Source organism: Myotis daubentonii, chromosome 4, assembly GCF_963259705.1.
Source record: "Myotis daubentonii chromosome 4, mMyoDau2.1, whole genome shotgun sequence".
NCBI classification, from domain to species: domain Eukaryota; kingdom Metazoa; phylum Chordata; class Mammalia; order Chiroptera; family Vespertilionidae; genus Myotis; species Myotis daubentonii.
In genome coordinates this window covers 16,553,094-16,570,212 of record NC_081843.1, presented here as the reverse complement: position 1 = coordinate 16,570,212, position 17,119 = coordinate 16,553,094, and the positions used below count along the sequence as shown (strand labels likewise).

The window sequence follows — 17,119 nt, the reverse complement described above, 5'->3', positions numbered from 1 at the left end:
GGCAGGTTTGGAAGCACAAAGAGCAGAGGGAGGCAGGCCTTGAAATTGTGGGCTTTATGGGGCCTCCTCAGCCCTGGCTACATGCCCATCCCTTCTTGTCCTTGGTGAGGGGTATGCAAATGCACCTCATCCTCCCATCCTCCCAAGAAGTATGCAGGAGGATTTGTGGTGGTGCCCGTGGGGCTCTGGGCTGAGTCCACTCTGTGCAGAGATGGCTCAGGGTCACTGTGGCTCACTAAGTGCTGAGGAGTGACCCATCCCTTCAGTCTACATGGACCCCTTGTACAGCTGAGGAAAGAGGCTTCAGAGTGTAGGGGACCAGCTAAGCTGGGACGGGAGGAGGCAGGGACCTGGCACCTGTTCCAAAGCCTTAGCCTTGCTCAGCTATGACTCTCAGAGGGACTTGCTGGGACCCTCAGCACCACCACCAGGCAGGGGCCTGCAAAGGTCAGAGCAGGGAGAGGCCTTGGTCCTTGGATATCCTGTCAGCCACTTCCTCTTCTGTTTCACAACTGGGGAAACTGAGTCACGAGGAGTGCTATGACGTCTCCAAGTTCCAGGAGCAGCAAGGGCTGTGTCTGGGGTCTGAGTGCCATAAGAACTGGCAGGGTACTCCCCGGTTGAGTTTTCAGCGAAGGGGTAAAGGTCAGGGTGGCATTGACCCTCCACTCCCATCCTCTCACAGCCCTGGAGAGGCTGAAAAACTGATGAAGTCCATTTTGCAAATAAGGAAGGTGAGGCTGAGCGAGCTCCAGTGCCTTCCTTGGAATTACAATTGGGTGAGGCTTTTGCCTGCTCTGGGCCCTGGGGTTTCAGGGGCGTCACTAGGACCCACATGCACTGGAGGAAATGGAGCTCCCTGGGCTCTTGGCTCTATTTCCAGCATCCCCTCCTCTGGTGCAGATTCTGTACTGGCATCTTGTCCTCTTTGCTTCCCTACAGGGCCCCCAGCAGGGGGAGGGAGATGGTCAACCTGGAAAAGGGACCCAGCACTAGCCATTAAATGCTCCCCATCCACCACTTCCTGCCTTTCAGGCTCCACCATTGGCCTGTGAGGGGTCGCCCTCCCCCTGAAGAACAGCCCCACCCCACCCAGCCCAGCATAGCCTCTGGAGGAGTTAACTGATGCCCAAACACCACAGTACCAATGGCCAAGGCTGACCCTGTAATTATAGCAGTTAAGAATAGCCTTGTAGGGCCAGTGAGGCCTAGAATTTCTCAAATTACTCCCAGATGGGCCAGCCAGGCCAGTGTCCCACCCTCTCCATCCCCAGGTCCTGGTCCCTGCCTCCACACCGGGCCCACACCCTTGGCAGAGGAATTGGGACTCTCCAGTTCTCTACAAAGCTGGTGGACGACAGGGATGTATGCCAACCTCCAGGCTGGCCTGAGAGGTGGCAGGTCCCCTGCCCCCCAAGGTCCCTGGAAGCTAGAGCCCTATACTGCCCTCCTGGGGTGAGAGAGCTGCTCAGTGAACTGAATGGAGAGGAAAAGTGGATGGGTGGGCACGGCCATGGGCCTCCACTGGATGCCCTCAGTTTCTTCTCTGTTTACATGTTTTCCATCTCAATTTAGGCAGAATGGTGTATGTTCTTATAAGAGCTAGAGGGGGCCAGGGATCAGGCACACAGCCCTCCCCAGCCTCTTCATGGAGAACCCAGGGCCCCACCCTCCCAGAGACCTCTGTCTCAGCTCCCTATGCCTTTCTCTTTGTCATCCCTGTCACTTGTGGAGTGCACCTCACTAAAAGGAGATGTGTCATGGTGAGAAGAACAGGACACCAGCGTCCTATCTGCAAAGCCAGATTCAGGCAGCAGGTCCATAGATGGCTGTCCTGCACTTCCTGTGTGTCTGGCCTATGCTTGGGCTAGTGTAGGGTGGAGGTGGGGGGGCCTGATGTAAGTGGAGGTAAGGGGCTGGTGGAGGTGGAGGTGGGGGGCTGGTGGAGGTGGGGGGCTGGTGGAGGTGGAGGTGGGGGGCTAGAAGGATCTGGTGATGAAGCAGCTTGTGCTCCATCCAGGAGACACACAAACACCACCTGTCACAGGTTTGGTGCTTCCGGACTGGGTGCATGGTCAGGCACCTATGCTGTAGGCAGGTAGGGATTTTTTCCCCTCCATGTTACTGAAGAGGCGGCTGAAGCCAGAGAAGTGGGTCCTCTGTTGAGATCATCCCAGCAACAAACTTATGCAGGTTGAAGGCTGGGATTGGATTTGCTTCTTCACACCAAAGTGTCCACCTCTGGCCAGACCCCTAACCCAAGCCCATTCATCAGCCAGAGGCACGAGATCTGTCAGCTAAGAAACCTCCAAACCTATAGAGAATGTTTGAGTTTATTTGAGCCAAACTGATGATAATTGCTGGGAAGCAAAACCTCAACAGACTGAGAAAATGCTCTGGAGAATGCCAATTTTACAGCTTATTTTATGCATTACAATCAAAGGAGAAGTAAGGGGTTAAATGAAATGAATTGGTAGTAGATTAGGAAGGCGGGAGAAAGCAAAGAGGGTAAATCTCTGGGATTGGATAAAGAATATAATAGACACATGCTTCTTTTACATTGGTAGGTATGGGGTAGTTACCCGTTACCATTTACAGCACCTAGGGATGGTATTCAGGGAACAATAGCAATGAAAGTCTCTGTGGTCTCTGCTCAGGTGCCATGGGTATGCCCTGAGGGATCTGGAAAAGGACTTTACTCTGACATTTCAAAAGTAATGCTATCTTAGATGCAAAAAGACTACCCAATTTGAGCTAGAAATTTTTATGTTCAGACCATCCTATGTAGTTACTTTCGGTTTCTAAGTGTGTAAGGCCCACCATGCAGGCCTCCCCCTGAGTTTGTCAGGTTTAGTATATGGCCCCTTTTTGTCCATAGGTCCCACACCCAGCATGTTCTTAGAGATTGGGTGCCCCCTCCCCGCCTGAGTAGTTTTTGCTCACAGTGGCCCCACCCCTCTTCTGGCAATCCAAGCCCTCCCCCATGGCTCACAGTGCTCTCCTGGCCAGGGAGTGGATCTTGGGTGTTGGGAGCCATCCTCGCCTGCTGTAAGCAAGCTGCTGTCTCTCCTCTCCCAGCCTGTCTCCCTATAGCAGCCGTGGGCAAACTACGGCCCGTGGATCCGGCCCGTTTGAAATGAATAAAACTATTGGGAAAAAAAGACCGTACCCTTTTATGTAATGATGTTTACTTTGAATTTATATTAGTTCACACAAACACTCCATCCATGCTTTTGTTCCGGCCCTCCGGTCCAGTTTAAGAACCCATTGTGGCCCTCGAGTCAAAAAGTTTGCCCACCCCTGCCCTATAGGTATGGGCATGAAATGGGAATGTGTATAAGCCCATGTGGCACAGGCCCTATGGCAGCAAGGACTCAAGAATGTAGGGGCTGGCATTTGTCCACATCCATCCCTGGCCTGGCCTGGAGCCATTGGGATTGCCTTGACTAGGGGCTACATCTTGGCTTGCCATCCCCCGCCCCCCCCCCACACACACACACATTTAGGCCGACCCTCCCTTCATCCCCCAGTGCTTTTTCTGGGAGGGCTCACACCAGCCCCCTTTCTTTAGGTCCCACCCACCCCCTGCTGGCCCATGAGGCCAGGGTTGGCTTTGCAGGGAAAACATTTATTCAGCAGCCACCGTGTTCAGCAGCAGCCCACAGGCCCACAATGGCCCCTTTGACTGGGCTGCCGAGGTGGGGGGCTAGGCCTCAGCGTAGCCGTTCCAGTAATGAGACCCAGGCCCACAGGAAATCCACCTGGGCTGCCGCTACTGGCTCAGGAAGATGGGGCCCCACCCAGGCCCGCTGCCACCATCCTCTGCCCCCGCGACCCATTGCTCACCTCCTTCCTTCTCATGCCAGAACCCTCAGCAGCCACTAATTGAATCCAGAGCCTCGCGTGGCCAGGCCTAACTCAGCACTGACATCAACGCCCCAAGCCGCAGGGCCTATTCCCCAGGCTTGACTGAGCTTCCTCCTTTTTTGCCAGGGTGAGGCTAGGAGCCAGGGGCTGTGACCCACAGAGGGGCACAGGCATGGGGCTTTGGGGAGCCTTGCTCCAGCATCTGCAGGACCTCTCTGTGGCCCCAGGGACCACCATCTGAAGTTACTAGGAAAAGGTGCTCTACATCCATCACTGTCCCCAAGCTCCCAGCTCCCATCATCCCTGGTCCTGCCCCTGTCTGTGGTCTTCCTGGAAAACACTCCCACTTCCGGGGTTTTGGAAAGCCAGGCACATTCCAACTGCAGAGAGTAAAGGGACACTGACGGGCCACCAGGTCTCCACAGGCCAGACTCAGATCTCTGATCCTGATCCTTGGCCACCAGCTCCTAATAGTCTCTTACAGCCTCCTCACCCACCAGAGGGCTCCTGCCATTCAGGATCTGTGCTGCCCTTGACTAAGGCTCCTTCTCTGCAGCTGGAGCAAGAGCCCATACAGAGGGGCAACAGGACTGTAGGGAGGGTGAGCTGTGTGTGCTGCCTGCACCATCCATGAGGGCCTGGCAGGACATAGTTCAAGGCATCCCCTCCACAGAGGAAGGCAGGCATGGACTAGCTGTCCAATCCGTCCCTGAGAAAGGGCCCTTAGAGATCCTCTTGGCATGTATCTGCCATGAGCCTCTTACAGGAGCACTGCAGCTGGGTAGGTTAAGGCTGCCCTGTTATTTTTCACTGAGGTTGGAAACTGCCCAGCTTCTGTTGCCCCACTGGGAGGTTGGACTGGGTACCTCAGTGGAAACTGGGTGGACACAGCCCAGGATAGGACTTGTGGGAATGCCACCCTACCCACCATGGCCCTCCCAAGCCCAAAGAATGCTGGCCAGGGCCTGGTGTCCACTGGGGAGAGGGGTCCTGGCCCCCAGTTCCCCAGAGGGCTGTCCCTTTATACCTACCCTGTACCCCTACCCTCCCTCCACGCAGTCCAGGAACCTGGGGTTATGCCAGAAAAACAATCATTTTATTTTATTTTTTATTTTTCTTATAAAAGGCCTTCATATCATCGTTTGTCTTACAAAAACCAAAGTCCTTGTCTCTGAATTTGAAAACTATTTTCCCAAAATAAATGGGAAAGGATCTCTTATAAATATATTTTAAAAAAACAAAAGCAAAACTTGTTCCTAAAGCGTCTTTCTTTCCAGTTTCATTTGTTACTTCACTCCCTGGGGCCAAGGCTGGGCTACATACCCATCCTTACCCCCACTCTCCCTTTTCTCTCTTTCTGGGGGCTTCCTTCACTGGCCCCCAGAGTCTCCTTGGGTTGAGGGCCTGGCAGCCCTAGGCCTGTGTTACCAGCACACAGCAGAACCTGCCTGCCCTGCTCTACCCCAGAGGTTGCACATGGCAGAGGACAGGGCAGACGCCATCCTCAGAGGCACTTGGGCTCTGGAGGTGTCCTTAGAGGTCTTCACCTGGGTCCTAGCATCTTAGATGAGGAGACCAAGGTCCAGAGAGGGCCAGGGACTTGCTGTAATCACCACAGCCCATGCCCTGATGTGACCTCATCTTATGGATCTGAGAACTTCTTGATCTTATAGCAGGAGGGCGCTATTCAGTCCCAGCAGGGCTGAGAGCCCAGCCCAATAGTCCATCACTCCCAGCTTAGATGTAGGGCTTAGTAGGAAGGGGCCCTTGGAGCCCAGGCCCTGGGTAGCCCATGAGTGGCACCTCACACTCAGGCCCACCAGGTGGGGCCTCCCCACCGCCCTCACTTGCCATGGGGCCTGGTTCTAAGGGGGCCTTCACCCCCTCCAGCTCTAGGGGCCCAGGCCCCACCCGCCCTTTGCCTTGAGCTGCAGCTGCCGCGGCCCGCCCCCGCCGCACGAAGTAGGCTGCCCCTACAGCAGCTAGGACAGCCAGGAGTATGGCAGCCAGGGCAGGCGCAATAAGAAGCGGCAGGTTGCCCTCTCGGGCCTGTGTGACCGGGGCATGGTTGGAGCGGACAGCTGCGGGGGTGCGGGCCTCTCCACAGGCCTCCTCGCCCTCAGGCATCCGCCCAGCCCCCAGGGGACTGACACAGATGGAGTAGGTGGCATTGGGCCGAAGTTGTGTGACCGTGTACTCAGCAAGTGAGGCGGGCAGCCTCAGTGTCACCGGCCGCTTGTCAGGGCCTGACAGGTTTCGGTAGGTGAGGCGGAGGCCCCTGAGTTGCACAGTACTGCCTTGCAGGTAGCGCTGCAGCCCTACCCTCAGGGAGGTGGGGCTTATTGGCTCGATCCCGAGGGGCAGAGGCCCTGGAGGCCTCAGCGTGGCTGGGGTGGGCGAGGGCCATAGTCCCTGCCTCATCAGGCTCTCACAGTACAGACCAGTAAAGCCTTCAGGGCACTGGCAGGCTAGGTGGCCCCTAGCCCCCCGGTGGCAAGTACCCCCATTGAGGCAGATAGATGCTGGGCAGTCCTGGGGCTGAGGGTCAGCTCCCACAATGGGTGGGGTGGCAGGTGGCAGACTCGGGGCTTTGACAGCAGGCTCCGTGGGGTTTTGCCAGGTGGGGGCTGGGCTGGAAGACGAGGGTGTGGGTTCCCACGCCAAGGACCTTGTGGTGGGTACTGTGGCCGTGGTGGTGGTGGCTGGGCAACCAAAGTCGGCATAGTCGAGGTCCAGGAGCATCTGGCCGGCGTTCTTGGGTGGGAAGTGGCAGCGTGTCTCCTCCGGGCTGGCCAGTGCCACTCGGTTCTCCCGCACCCAAGGGCTGAACCAGCTCAGGGGGCACACACAATTGAAAGGGTTTCGCGCAGCTGCCAGGAGCCGCAGGCGGGGGAAGAGGCCCGAAAGCTCATGTGGTAAGGCCTGCAGGCTCAGGTTGCTCAGATCCAGCTCCTGCAGGGCTGCCAGGCCAGCCAGGTCCTCAGGCCGCAGCTGGGCAATGCGGGTGTTGCCAGCCAACCGCAGGCGTGTCAGTCCCTGTAGACCCCGGATGGCAGGTGGCACACACTCCAGCTGGTTGTCTGACACATCCAGGTCGTGTAGATTGCGCAGGCGGCCAAAGAGCCCCTCATCCAGATGCCGTAGCCCCAGGCCAGCCAGCCGCAGCGCCTCTACATTGGCAGTGTCCAGGGCACCCGGCTCAAGGGCCAGGAGGCTGTTGTGACTGAGATCCAGCAGCAGCAGGCTTGGCAGGCGCAGCGGGGGCAGTGCCCGAAGCTCGTTGTCTTGCAGCTTGAGTTCCAGGAGGCGGTCAAGTGCATCAAAGGCACCAGGCTGGATGTGGTGGATTCGGTTCTTGCCCAGGTAGAGGCGCTCCAGGCACCGCAGGCCACGGAAGGTCTCATTGGTGATCTCACGCAGCCTGTTGGCAGTGAGGTCCAGGTTGCTAAGGTTGGCAAGTGGCCGGAAGACCCCACTGGGCAGGCTGGTGATCTGATTCTGTGATAGGTCCAGGAGCTGCAAGCCTGGTAGGCTGGCAAAGGTACCTGGTTCGAGTGTAGTAATGCCGTTGTCAAAGACGTACAGGCCTGCTGTGTTGGACGGCACATCTCGGGGCACTGTGGTCCCCTGGCGGGCAGCGCAGAAGACTGTCTGTGGCTGGTTGCACTGGCAGCCAGATGGGCAGCCCTGCACCCCAGGCCCTGGGGCTAGCAGCAGCAGCAGCAGTGGCAGGGGCAGGGGCAGGGGCACACTGGAGCGCATCTTTTGGTCCCTGGGAGCAGAGAGGAAAGACAGGAGACCATGAGTCAGGGGCCCAGGAGACAGCCATGCCAAGAAGTACTGAGAAGGGAATTCCAAGCCCCCTTCACTCCCTGCCCCCAAATCCTACAGCACACTGTAGTTATGAGTCAGGTCTGCAATGCCTGGGCCCAGTTCCTGTCCCAGTCGCATCACTCTCTTGCTGTGTGGCTTTGAACAGTCACATGACCTCATTATGCTATCAGTTGATACTTCCTGCACTGTCACCATGGTTCAGTGGGTTGATGCATGCAGAACAGGGCCCAGCCCCCAAATACTCAACGACCACAAAGGACCTCTATACCTTCACCCAGTTCTCCCACCTCTGCGGCTTAGAGAGAACATGATCAAAAAGCATCAGGCTGTGGCCCTTCCCCCAGGCTCGCACCCCAAAATCTCTGCTGAGGTGGACAGGGAAGCAGGGGGAATGGCGGCTCCCTCCCCGACGCTTCTTCGAGATTGGTGGGCAGTCAGCCCAGTGCGTAAGTAGAGAAGCTGGCTGCCCCAGGCCACCGGCCCCTGCCGCCACGCTCTACATCCTCCAAGTGAGGAGAGACCGCAGTGGGAAGACTTCACATGGAAACTATGGGATTGGTGTTTTTCCACTTGTGAAGTCAGACCTGCCCAGGACGGGAGCTGTGGGATGGCCAGGATGTGGCCAGTAGGAAAGTTCCTAGGGAAGGGAGCAGAGGTGCTGAGCAATTGGCAGGGGGAGGGTATAGGGAGGGAACCCTGTGTTCATATCCCCTTATGGGCACAATGATAGAAGTAGAGGTGAGGGGATCCAAGCCTCCCTGGGTTGACCCAGGGCTCAAGTTGGGTGGACATTGGTTGCATGGTGGCCCCAGAAGCAGTGCCAGACCTGGAAATACTCCCCAGATTCCTTCATCTACCATTTCTTGGGTTCCACTGTGGGCTGGGCACTGAAGCAGAGCCGCAGCCCTTCCCATGTGCCGGTGTCACTGAGCATTTAGCCACCTCTTGTGGTTTCCCCAGCAGCCATTCCAGGTGGAAACTATTTTCATCACTCCCAGATGACAGAAAAGGGGGGCTCCTAGAGGTGCAGTGACTTGCTGCCGTTGCACTACTGAGAAATCTGAGCCAGAGCCCCGGTCCTTAAGCAGGTCCAGGTGTGGCTGTGCCTGCTGCCTGATGCGGGGCCCAGTCTGGCAGGGGTAAGTGGGAGTGGCTCCCCCAGTCATTCCAGGCTCTAGCTTGTAGCTTGACCTGCCCAAGAAAGGATGGGGCCACAGCTGGGGCCCACCTTCATTCAGGCTCCTGGGGAAAATCTAGGTGCCACCCCCAGCAGTAGTCCCCACGATCTGAACCTGTATAGCCCGAGAGAGGCCAGCACCCCTCCCTTCCAGGCACCTCTGCTTACACAAGGGCCTTTTGTGCTGGGCGCAGCCTCCCCTTCCCCCATACTGGCCGGCTGTCAGGCAAAGGCAGGTAACATGGCCCCCCCCACCCAGGGTGCCTTCTGCCCCACTGCCATCTATTTGGGTTGTCCCTCCCTCAAATAGGGAAGTGTGCTGGAATATGAGGTGGAAGATGGGCAGGTGGTCCGAGGATGGATTCAACAAGTCACTGGGGAGGCTACTGTGGTCTTAGGCCAGTTCTAGGTAAAGGCCTGCCGCCAGTTTTGGTACCCTGCCCACCTGCAGGGTCATCCTTGCCTGGGAAGTGGGGCCATTGGTCTTGCCCTTCACTAGTTCACACTGATGACTGCCCTTCACAAGTGAGCCAGGGAGGCCTTCCCTGACCCCTAGCCAGTGCCCCTTCCCCTGCTCTCTAGATTCCTGGCTGTCACATGCATCCCTGGCCCTGCCAGTGCCATCTCAAGGGGGATCTGTGCACCCCACCCAGCCTACTCCCCTGTGAGGACCTACTCCACCCTCACTGACTCAGAGTTCAGCCTGGCCTCCAGATGTGGGCTATGAGCATCCCCCACCCCCACGTGGACGTGGGGGGTGAGCCACCTCCCCCTGAATCAGCTCTCCTGGAGGAACAGGCCGGGGTCAGGAAGAGAGCAGCCAGACTCAGGGTGGGAGGGGACCCCTCCATGTGGCCAGCTTGGTCACCCGTGACGCTGGCTTCCCATAGGACTTGTATAAGGTCATGGTTAAGAACTCATGCTCTCGTCAGGCAACCCTGGGCCATGGGTGTCAGAGCTGTAAGGTGTAGACAGCGGCTTCTCCCAGCGCCTAGGCTTCTTCATCTGTCCCCCAGACGTTTCAGAGGAGACACCTCCCAAGACTGGGGCACTGCTGGGGGCACTCCCCACTCTGCATTAAGGAGGGGGCCAGCATGGGCTCTAGGCTTCGCTCCCTTGAATCAGCCAAGTCCTCATGGGGGAGGAAGGCAGTGACTGCTATGACTCTGTCTGGACCTGAGTGGCAATCTGGCTGAGTAGCTGGGAGCAAAGGCTGCATGAGGAAGAGCGACTGGCATCCTGGGCTGGGGAGACTTCAACAGGCAGCAGCTAACCTGCTTCCCACTCCCTAGGAGGCAGGAGTGAGCGCCTTGGCCTGAGCCCAGATCCATCACTCAGCAAGGACTGGCACAGGGGCTTTGGAAAACAGCAAATGAGGGCGGGTAGCTCCACGGGCTCTCCCACAAGGGCCTGGCACCAAGAACAGAGCAGACATCAGACAACTCCCCCTCCCAAAAGAAGGGGCACAGAGGGCCAAGACTGACCGTGGAGGAGCAAGCATCAGGTAGTAGGATAATAGGAGACAGAGGCTTGAATTTGGGCCCAAGTTCTGCCCCTAAATTGTTTCCTGGGTTTCTCAGCTGCCTTGCTTCACCCTTCAGAGTTGTTCGGAGCACCCAGTATTCTGTTTGTTTTCAAATGCGCAAGTTCTTCTAACAAGTTCTGGAAGCGATTCTGCTTGTCTGGGCCCATGCTGGTGTGTGAGTGCATTGGGGGTGGGGGTGCCTCATGAGGGGGGTTGGGTCATGGCTGCCCTTGTCCAGCCAGTTACAATTTCAGCAGCTCTGAAGGACCAGGGGCCTGGGCTTTGATATCTGATCCGCTGACCTGAGGCAGGGAGGTGGGACCTTTCTCTCTGAAAAGGGTTTGGGGAGAGTTCTGGAGGCAACCCTGGCATTTGGAGGGGGCGGGGGGGGGGGGGGCGGGAGACTAGAGGGAGAGGGCAACAGGGTCCAGGGCTTCGGTCCTCCATCTAGATTCAACAAAGCCCTACCTTGGCCTGGCCCTGCCATGGTTTGGTGGAAAGAGGCAGCAGGCAGAGGCCTGGGCTCTGCTGCTGCTGGCCTTGCCAAACCCCAAGGAACAGTTTTTGGGATGGTACTTTAGGGTCTGACTACCTGTGTTTGCAACCTGGCCATGGGCCTTCACCTCAGCTCCCATCTGTTAAGTTGGGGGGCTGGTAATAGCACCTGGTTTTCAGGGTTGTTTAGTTTGTACTTGGAGTACATTCTGAGTGGTCAGTCAACATTCGCTACTGAGGGTGTTACCCATAATACCTGAGTCCGCTCTGGGAAGGATGCCATAGTGTGAGAGGCTTCATGCTACTTTCAGCACAGACAGGAAGCCTCCTGGGCTGAGGGTAAAGCCTCCAGGTAGAGGCTGCCCACCCCCCTCCCCCACCTCCACCCTTGGGTATGGGCGTAGGAGAGCAGCCTGATGGAGAGGAACCTTTAATTTTGGAGGGGGTAAGGGGTGAGCTGTCTTCTGGCCAGTCCCCTTCAGCATATGACTTCAGGGTGAGGGGAGAGCAGAGTGAGGGCTCTATGAGTAAGGACATCCATCATCGCAGCTCTCAGAGGACCCAGAGTGCCCCCACCCACTCCCAAGTATGGGACACACAGAGGCATCTGCCCTGGGTCAGGCAGGGACTGGAAAATGGGTGGGACCTGGGCATTTGGGTGACTGCATCAGATCTAAGGCTGAAGCATCTCACTGCTCCTGGGGAAGGACAGGACAGCATACCCCCCTCCTGTGCCCAACGCTACAGAGTAAGTGCAGGGGTCGGGTACTATAGGCCTGACCCTGGGGCCCTGGGCCTCTGGCTCCCAGTGTTGGCCCGCCCGGGCTAAGCACTGCCGGCCAGGCCTGGCAGCAGCCCAGCCCAGGAGTCTGCCAACCCTCCAGGCAGGCGGGACTGTGCCGGCGGCCAGGACAGCTGGCTCCAGTTTCGCTGACGTGTCTGAGGAGGTTCAGGGCCCAGGTCGGGCCCACCCGTCTCCCCATCCCCAGGACAAAGCAGGCCCTGGCCCAGCAGGACAGAGCGGTTGGAGTCTCTCTCCTGGGTCCTCAGAGAAGGGGCCAAGAGGGCAGAGCCTCAGGTCCTCAGAGAGGGCCCTCTGTCCAGGTGGGGGCCAGAGCCCTGCCCTATGATTAAGCTGGAGGTCCCCACCAGTCTCGGTGTCTCTGCCTTGCCCCATCCACCACTCCAACTGGCTCTGCTCATTTACAGATAAGACCCTGACACTCAATTCGTTACCTCATCCAGTTCCCTTCCCTTTCTGGGCTTCCATCTCCCACCTGGAACCCCAAGGGCTTCTCAGTCCCAGCTGCACATCAGAATCACCCTGACAGCTCTGGAAAGTTCCTGATGCCTGGGCCCCACCCCCAGGCTCACTAAATAAGAATGTCTGGGGTGAGGTCTGGCAAGCTGTGTTTTGGAAAAGCTCCTTGGTTGAGTCTCCCCTCCAGCCAGGGCTCAGACCCTGGGACAGGAGGCTGCAAAGGGGACAATCTGGACATCAGCTTGTTTCTCCCAGTCAAGGCAAGATCCCTGAGCAGGTGTGGGGGAAGAGCAGCAGCCTGCCAGGCCTCGGGTGGGGACCTTCTGTGACACTGTGGGTGACTTGGTAGCTACCAGACCTGTCAGCCCAGGGCAGGAAGATCAGTGACTAAGGCCAGTCCACAGCTGAAGTGAGCCCTCAGGGCAGCGGGACGTGCCATCTCAGTCAGGAGAGGTGCCACTCTGTTGGGAGAGGACACCTGCTGCCCCGGGAGCTATGTGGTGGCTGGGGCCCAACTAGAAATGGGCCAGTCCAGATGCCTCTCCTGGCACGCGCAGGTGTGATGCCACCAGGGCTGGGCTCAGACACTGGGCCCCTCACTGCCCTGTCCCCACCCAGGGCCAAGCACCCATCAAGAAAGGTCCTAACCCTGCAATTAACCCTGACTTTGCCAGAGGAAGGCCTTAGTCACCAAGGGAGGCCACCAGCCCCACGCCAGCTGGGCCCAGGCTGTCTGGGACCTAGACAGGGTCTGAGAAGGAAGTGACCCCAGAGGAGGTCTTGCCCTTCTCATGCTCACCATGCATAGAGATCTAAGTCGCCTTGTGGCAGAAGTGGCTGGCCCTTCCTGGGATCTGTGAACTGATCAGTGGGCAGGGATTGATAAGGGGAGCTACCCCCTGCCCCCACCTCCCCTCACTTCTCACTGCTGTCTATCCAGTGACCGCCCCAGCCCCAGCGCCAGCCCCTTCTCAAGGCAAGCCAGCTCTCTCCTCCCTCCTTAATTAAATCTCTCAGGCAGCCTCAGAGGAATGTCAGAGCCTTATTGCATTTCTCTGGAGGAGACTGGTGGGGGGGCCTTCCCCAACCTTGGAGAAGAACTGGCTCCTCGCCTGCCCCCACCCCCTAAAACCGAGGTGGTCTAAGGGAGCCTGCCCCAGCCTCCTCATACCCAGGGAAGCTGGAATGAGGAAAAGCGGGGGAGGCCTGCAGGCCTGGCCGGCCAGGCGGCCCAGCCAGCTAAGGGAAAGCAATCCGGCTGACTCTGGAATGTGGAAACCGATAAAAGGAAGAAGGCTGAGCCTGCGCCCGCCCGCCTGTGGTGTATGCAGACTCCCGCAGCACCCCTGCCCGCCCCCAAACATAGCCCTGCTCCAGTCACGCGCACACATACACCCACGCCCAAAACACGCCCAGTGGGCTGTGTTCTTACACACACACACACACACACACCCTCCCTCCCCATTCTCCAGGAACTCTCACAAATTCCACAGCAGTGAGGGGAGCTGGTTTTCTTGGCAGTGCAGACAGAGCCTTGGGCTCCCCAACCCAGGGAGGAGACTCTAAGGAGAGCTGAGGGGGGCTCCGGAAGGGGTCACTAACCCATTTAGGTGGCATTGCTGCCCTTCCCATGAGTTGAGGGCTTGCCAGTGGTCAGGGATGCTTCTCTCTGGTCACCAGGGGGTACTGGCCGGCTGGCCTGCTGAGGTGGAAGCTGCCTCCTGGGCCCAGCTGGGACCCCGCTTTCCTGTTTCCATGAGCTGCCTAGCCCGGGGATAGGGTCAACTTAGAAGCCCCCATGAGGACTCAACTCTCTTTACCTGGGACTTGTCCCAACTCCCTCAGGGCTGTAGTGGGGGGTGTCAGGACTCATCTTCTGCCCAGGGCATCTCCCTGGCCCTGGGGCTGCCTGCCAGGAGGGCCTTCTTGGGGAAAGCAGAGCATGTCTAAGGGTCTTCTCGTGTTGAACTGCCTTCCCCATTTCCAGAGTCGAGAGTGGTGCCATCCCAGCAAATGCCCTGAAACACTGGCCCCCAATGGTCCCATCTGACTCTCTGGACCCACAGGTCCCAGGGTGGCTGTTTCAGTTTACAGCAGCACAAAGCCAGGGAGGTGGGGTCAGGCCATGCCTAGGCCCCCAGCCTGGCATGAGTATGCTGGTTGTCCCTCCCTGGGCCCAGGAGAGACCAAATAATGGTCTGGAGGGAATCCAGCTGGGCTGCTCATTACCAGAGTCCTCTTCCTGCCTCTGACACTCTGTTTACAGAAGCTCTGGGGCCTGATTCCCCTGGGAGAAGACAGCAAACTCAGGGGACTGCTCTCCCATCCCCCTACCCGCTTGCCTTAGTGCCGTTGGGCCCTGCCAACAACTGGGCCCTAACTGGATTCACTGTCTGCTGGACCAGCTTGAATGGACCCTACTTGGAGGGTACCAGCCCAGCCACCCCTTTGTACCCTTAACATCCAAAAGTCCAGCGTAGTGAGAAGGGTCCTTTGATGTCCAGTCCGGTTCCTCTAGCCCCAGAAGCTCTTGGCCTGGGGAGGGGGGACACTGGGACCTGGTGCCTCTCTCCAGAGCCTCACCTACCCTTGGTGCAAAAGGCAAGCAGGGGACACTGGGACCCTCAGGGCCTCTTCTCTTCCTCCTTCCCACCTTGCAGATTCCATCCCTATTCCCCAGGGTGGCGAAGTGGTCAGCAACCCTGGTGTGGGAATGGTTAAGGAATGGTTGGCACCAATCAGCTGATCTGCCAGTGACCACAGGGGGACCTTGGCAGCCCTCAGGCCCCAGTGCTGCCAGCCCTGGGACACAAAGAACTAGGCTGGCTCCAGGCCATTGGGTTCAACGCCCCTTCTCTGAAAGAGGCAGAGATGATAATACCTGGGGCCCAGGCACTCAAGGTCTGCAGTGTCTTGGAGTGGAGGGGGTGGGAGGGCGGGTGGCGGTGTGGAATGGTGCATGAGTACCTGCCAGCCACCCGCTTACACCTCCCTGGGTTGCATACTTGTGCCCCCTCCACTTCAGCTCTGTCCTGAGTGACAAGGGCCCTCAGGACCCTAGCGGGCCAATCTGCACAGGGGCACCGGGGTTCTAGGTACAGAACTAGACCGTCCCACTTTACGAGGTAAAAGTAACCCAAGACTGGCGTGGCCATCCCCTCAAAGGGATTTGATTCATAAAACTGGTCATGCCGGAGGGCCCAGCCGTGGGAGGAGGAAGCGAGGGAGGGGGTGTTTATTTTGTCTACTCGCAGCCCCGCCGGCCGGTCGGCTAGCCCTTGTACACACACATCGGCGCGCGCACCCGGCCAAGGGACTGTCCGCGGCCGGGTCGGCCCAGGTGATGGTGCGGGGCTGAGGGCGCATGCCCGCCCTGAGTGCGTGTGCGTGCGGAGGGGGATCTGCGCGTGTGGTCGGCGCATGTGCATAACCCGCCTCCGTAGCGCCCCCCATTCCCGTCCGCAGCCCCCCAGCCCAGCAGACACTCACCGGACAGCAGTGGCGGGAGCCGGGCGGGGCGGGCCACGGCCTCAGTCCTTCCCCGCCGGCCAGACCGGAGGGTTCCTGGGTCCCGAGGCAACCGCGTCCACGTACCCCCGCCGTGGGCTCAGGCTGCGAAGGCAGCTCGCGGGAGGCGGGTCGCGCCTTTAAGGCAGGGGGGAGGGGCTGCCGCTGGCGGGGGGGCGGGGTTGCTCCCCATTGGCCGGGGCGGAAAGGGGCCAAGGGAGACCCGCCTCCCCTACCCACTGAACGGGTCATTTGGCTGGGCGTCCTGGTCCTCACCCCGCAACCTCCCTAACTCGGGGGCGGGAGAGATCGTGTCTTTCCCGGTGCGGAATCAGGAGTCCAAAGCTCCAGGCCGGCGAGCCGTGTTTGCCTTATGACCCGGGACAGGTCCCTGTTTTTCCGTATAGAAAGCAAGCGAATTTCAGTGAGACAGAGTCCCAAACTCGGATGCTTGTGACATAGCAGACAGGTGATATAAATCCGAGGAGCAGACCCCAGAGCCTGTGCAGACCTGGACAGGCAGGGGAGGAGGGGAGTGGGGGCAGGTGTAGGAACTCAGCCCCCACGACCTGCTTCAGCCTGCCAGAACTTTGGGTTTTTCAAGAGAAACTGGAAATCTGGATTTTTATTATATTTTTTAGGTGAAATCTCTGAATGTGCTATTGTTGGTAGTTAATCCCAATTTCAACAACTCCTGGGCAGGCTCTTCTGAGAGCCTCCTAGATAACAAACTCTTAACACCAAATCTGAGTTCTGGGGTCCTTTTAGACATGACGACTTTCAGACTGTGAGCATCCCTGGGTCACCTTTCCCGTGTTTTAGATGAAGGGACTGAGACACAGAAGGGGAAGTGACCTTCTGTCCAAGGCACCACAGTTACAGGCAGCTCCAAAGCCAGAATGTGTATGTGGGGGTGGGGGGCCTGGGATGGGGAGGGAGGTTGGGCCTCACCGTCAGTGGGTGGGGCCTGAGTGCAGCTGACAGTGGCCCTTGATGGGGCAAGAGGGACGTGTGCCAGGGGCTGGACTAGTCCAGAAAAATCCCCTGCCTTGGAGGATTCCAGGAAAAGGCTCTGCCCTCCTCCCATACATGTTTGTGGTCAGAGGCATGCCTCAGCTTTGGGACCCAGCTCAGCTCCTAAGTTCCAGAGGCCCCCTGGACACCCGCCTCTTCTAGCCTGGCCTGCAGCCAAGGCCTTTGCCTGGGGCAGCGTGAGTCTCAGGCCCAAGGGCTTGTCCCATGAGGCTGGGCCACACCATGGGGGGGGGGGGGGCAGCATAGGTGGTCTTTGCGGGACTTGATCACCTCCAGAAGATGGACAGCCTCCATGTCCAGTTGCTAATTAGCTAAGTAGGGTCCAGCTGCAACACTTACCTCCCAGACTTCCCCTCTCAGCTCCTAGCTTCCTCAGGGCTTCTCCCCCACAGGGCCCCTTTCCAGGATAGGCAGGGGT

The 17,119-nt window shown here is 58.4% G+C and overlaps 2 protein-coding genes across 2 annotated transcripts in view; one reads left to right on the top strand and one right to left on the bottom strand.

The window, feature by feature from the left end:
* The window catches only part of CORO7 (coronin 7), a 61,699-nt gene that overhangs the window by 30,046 nt on the left and 14,534 nt on the right, over positions 1-17,119 (top strand). The gene's annotated exons all lie outside the window — the stretch shown is intronic.
* On the bottom strand, positions 4,944-15,793 carry VASN (vasorin). The gene is made up of 2 exons (XM_059692971.1): positions 15,649-15,793; positions 4,944-7,639 (listed from the first exon to the last, which is right to left on the bottom strand). The coding sequence occupies exon 2, from the start codon at positions 7,627-7,629 to the stop codon at positions 5,605-5,607; it is 2,025 nt and encodes a 674-aa protein (XP_059548954.1). The 5' UTR covers positions 7,630-7,639; positions 15,649-15,793; the 3' UTR covers positions 4,944-5,604.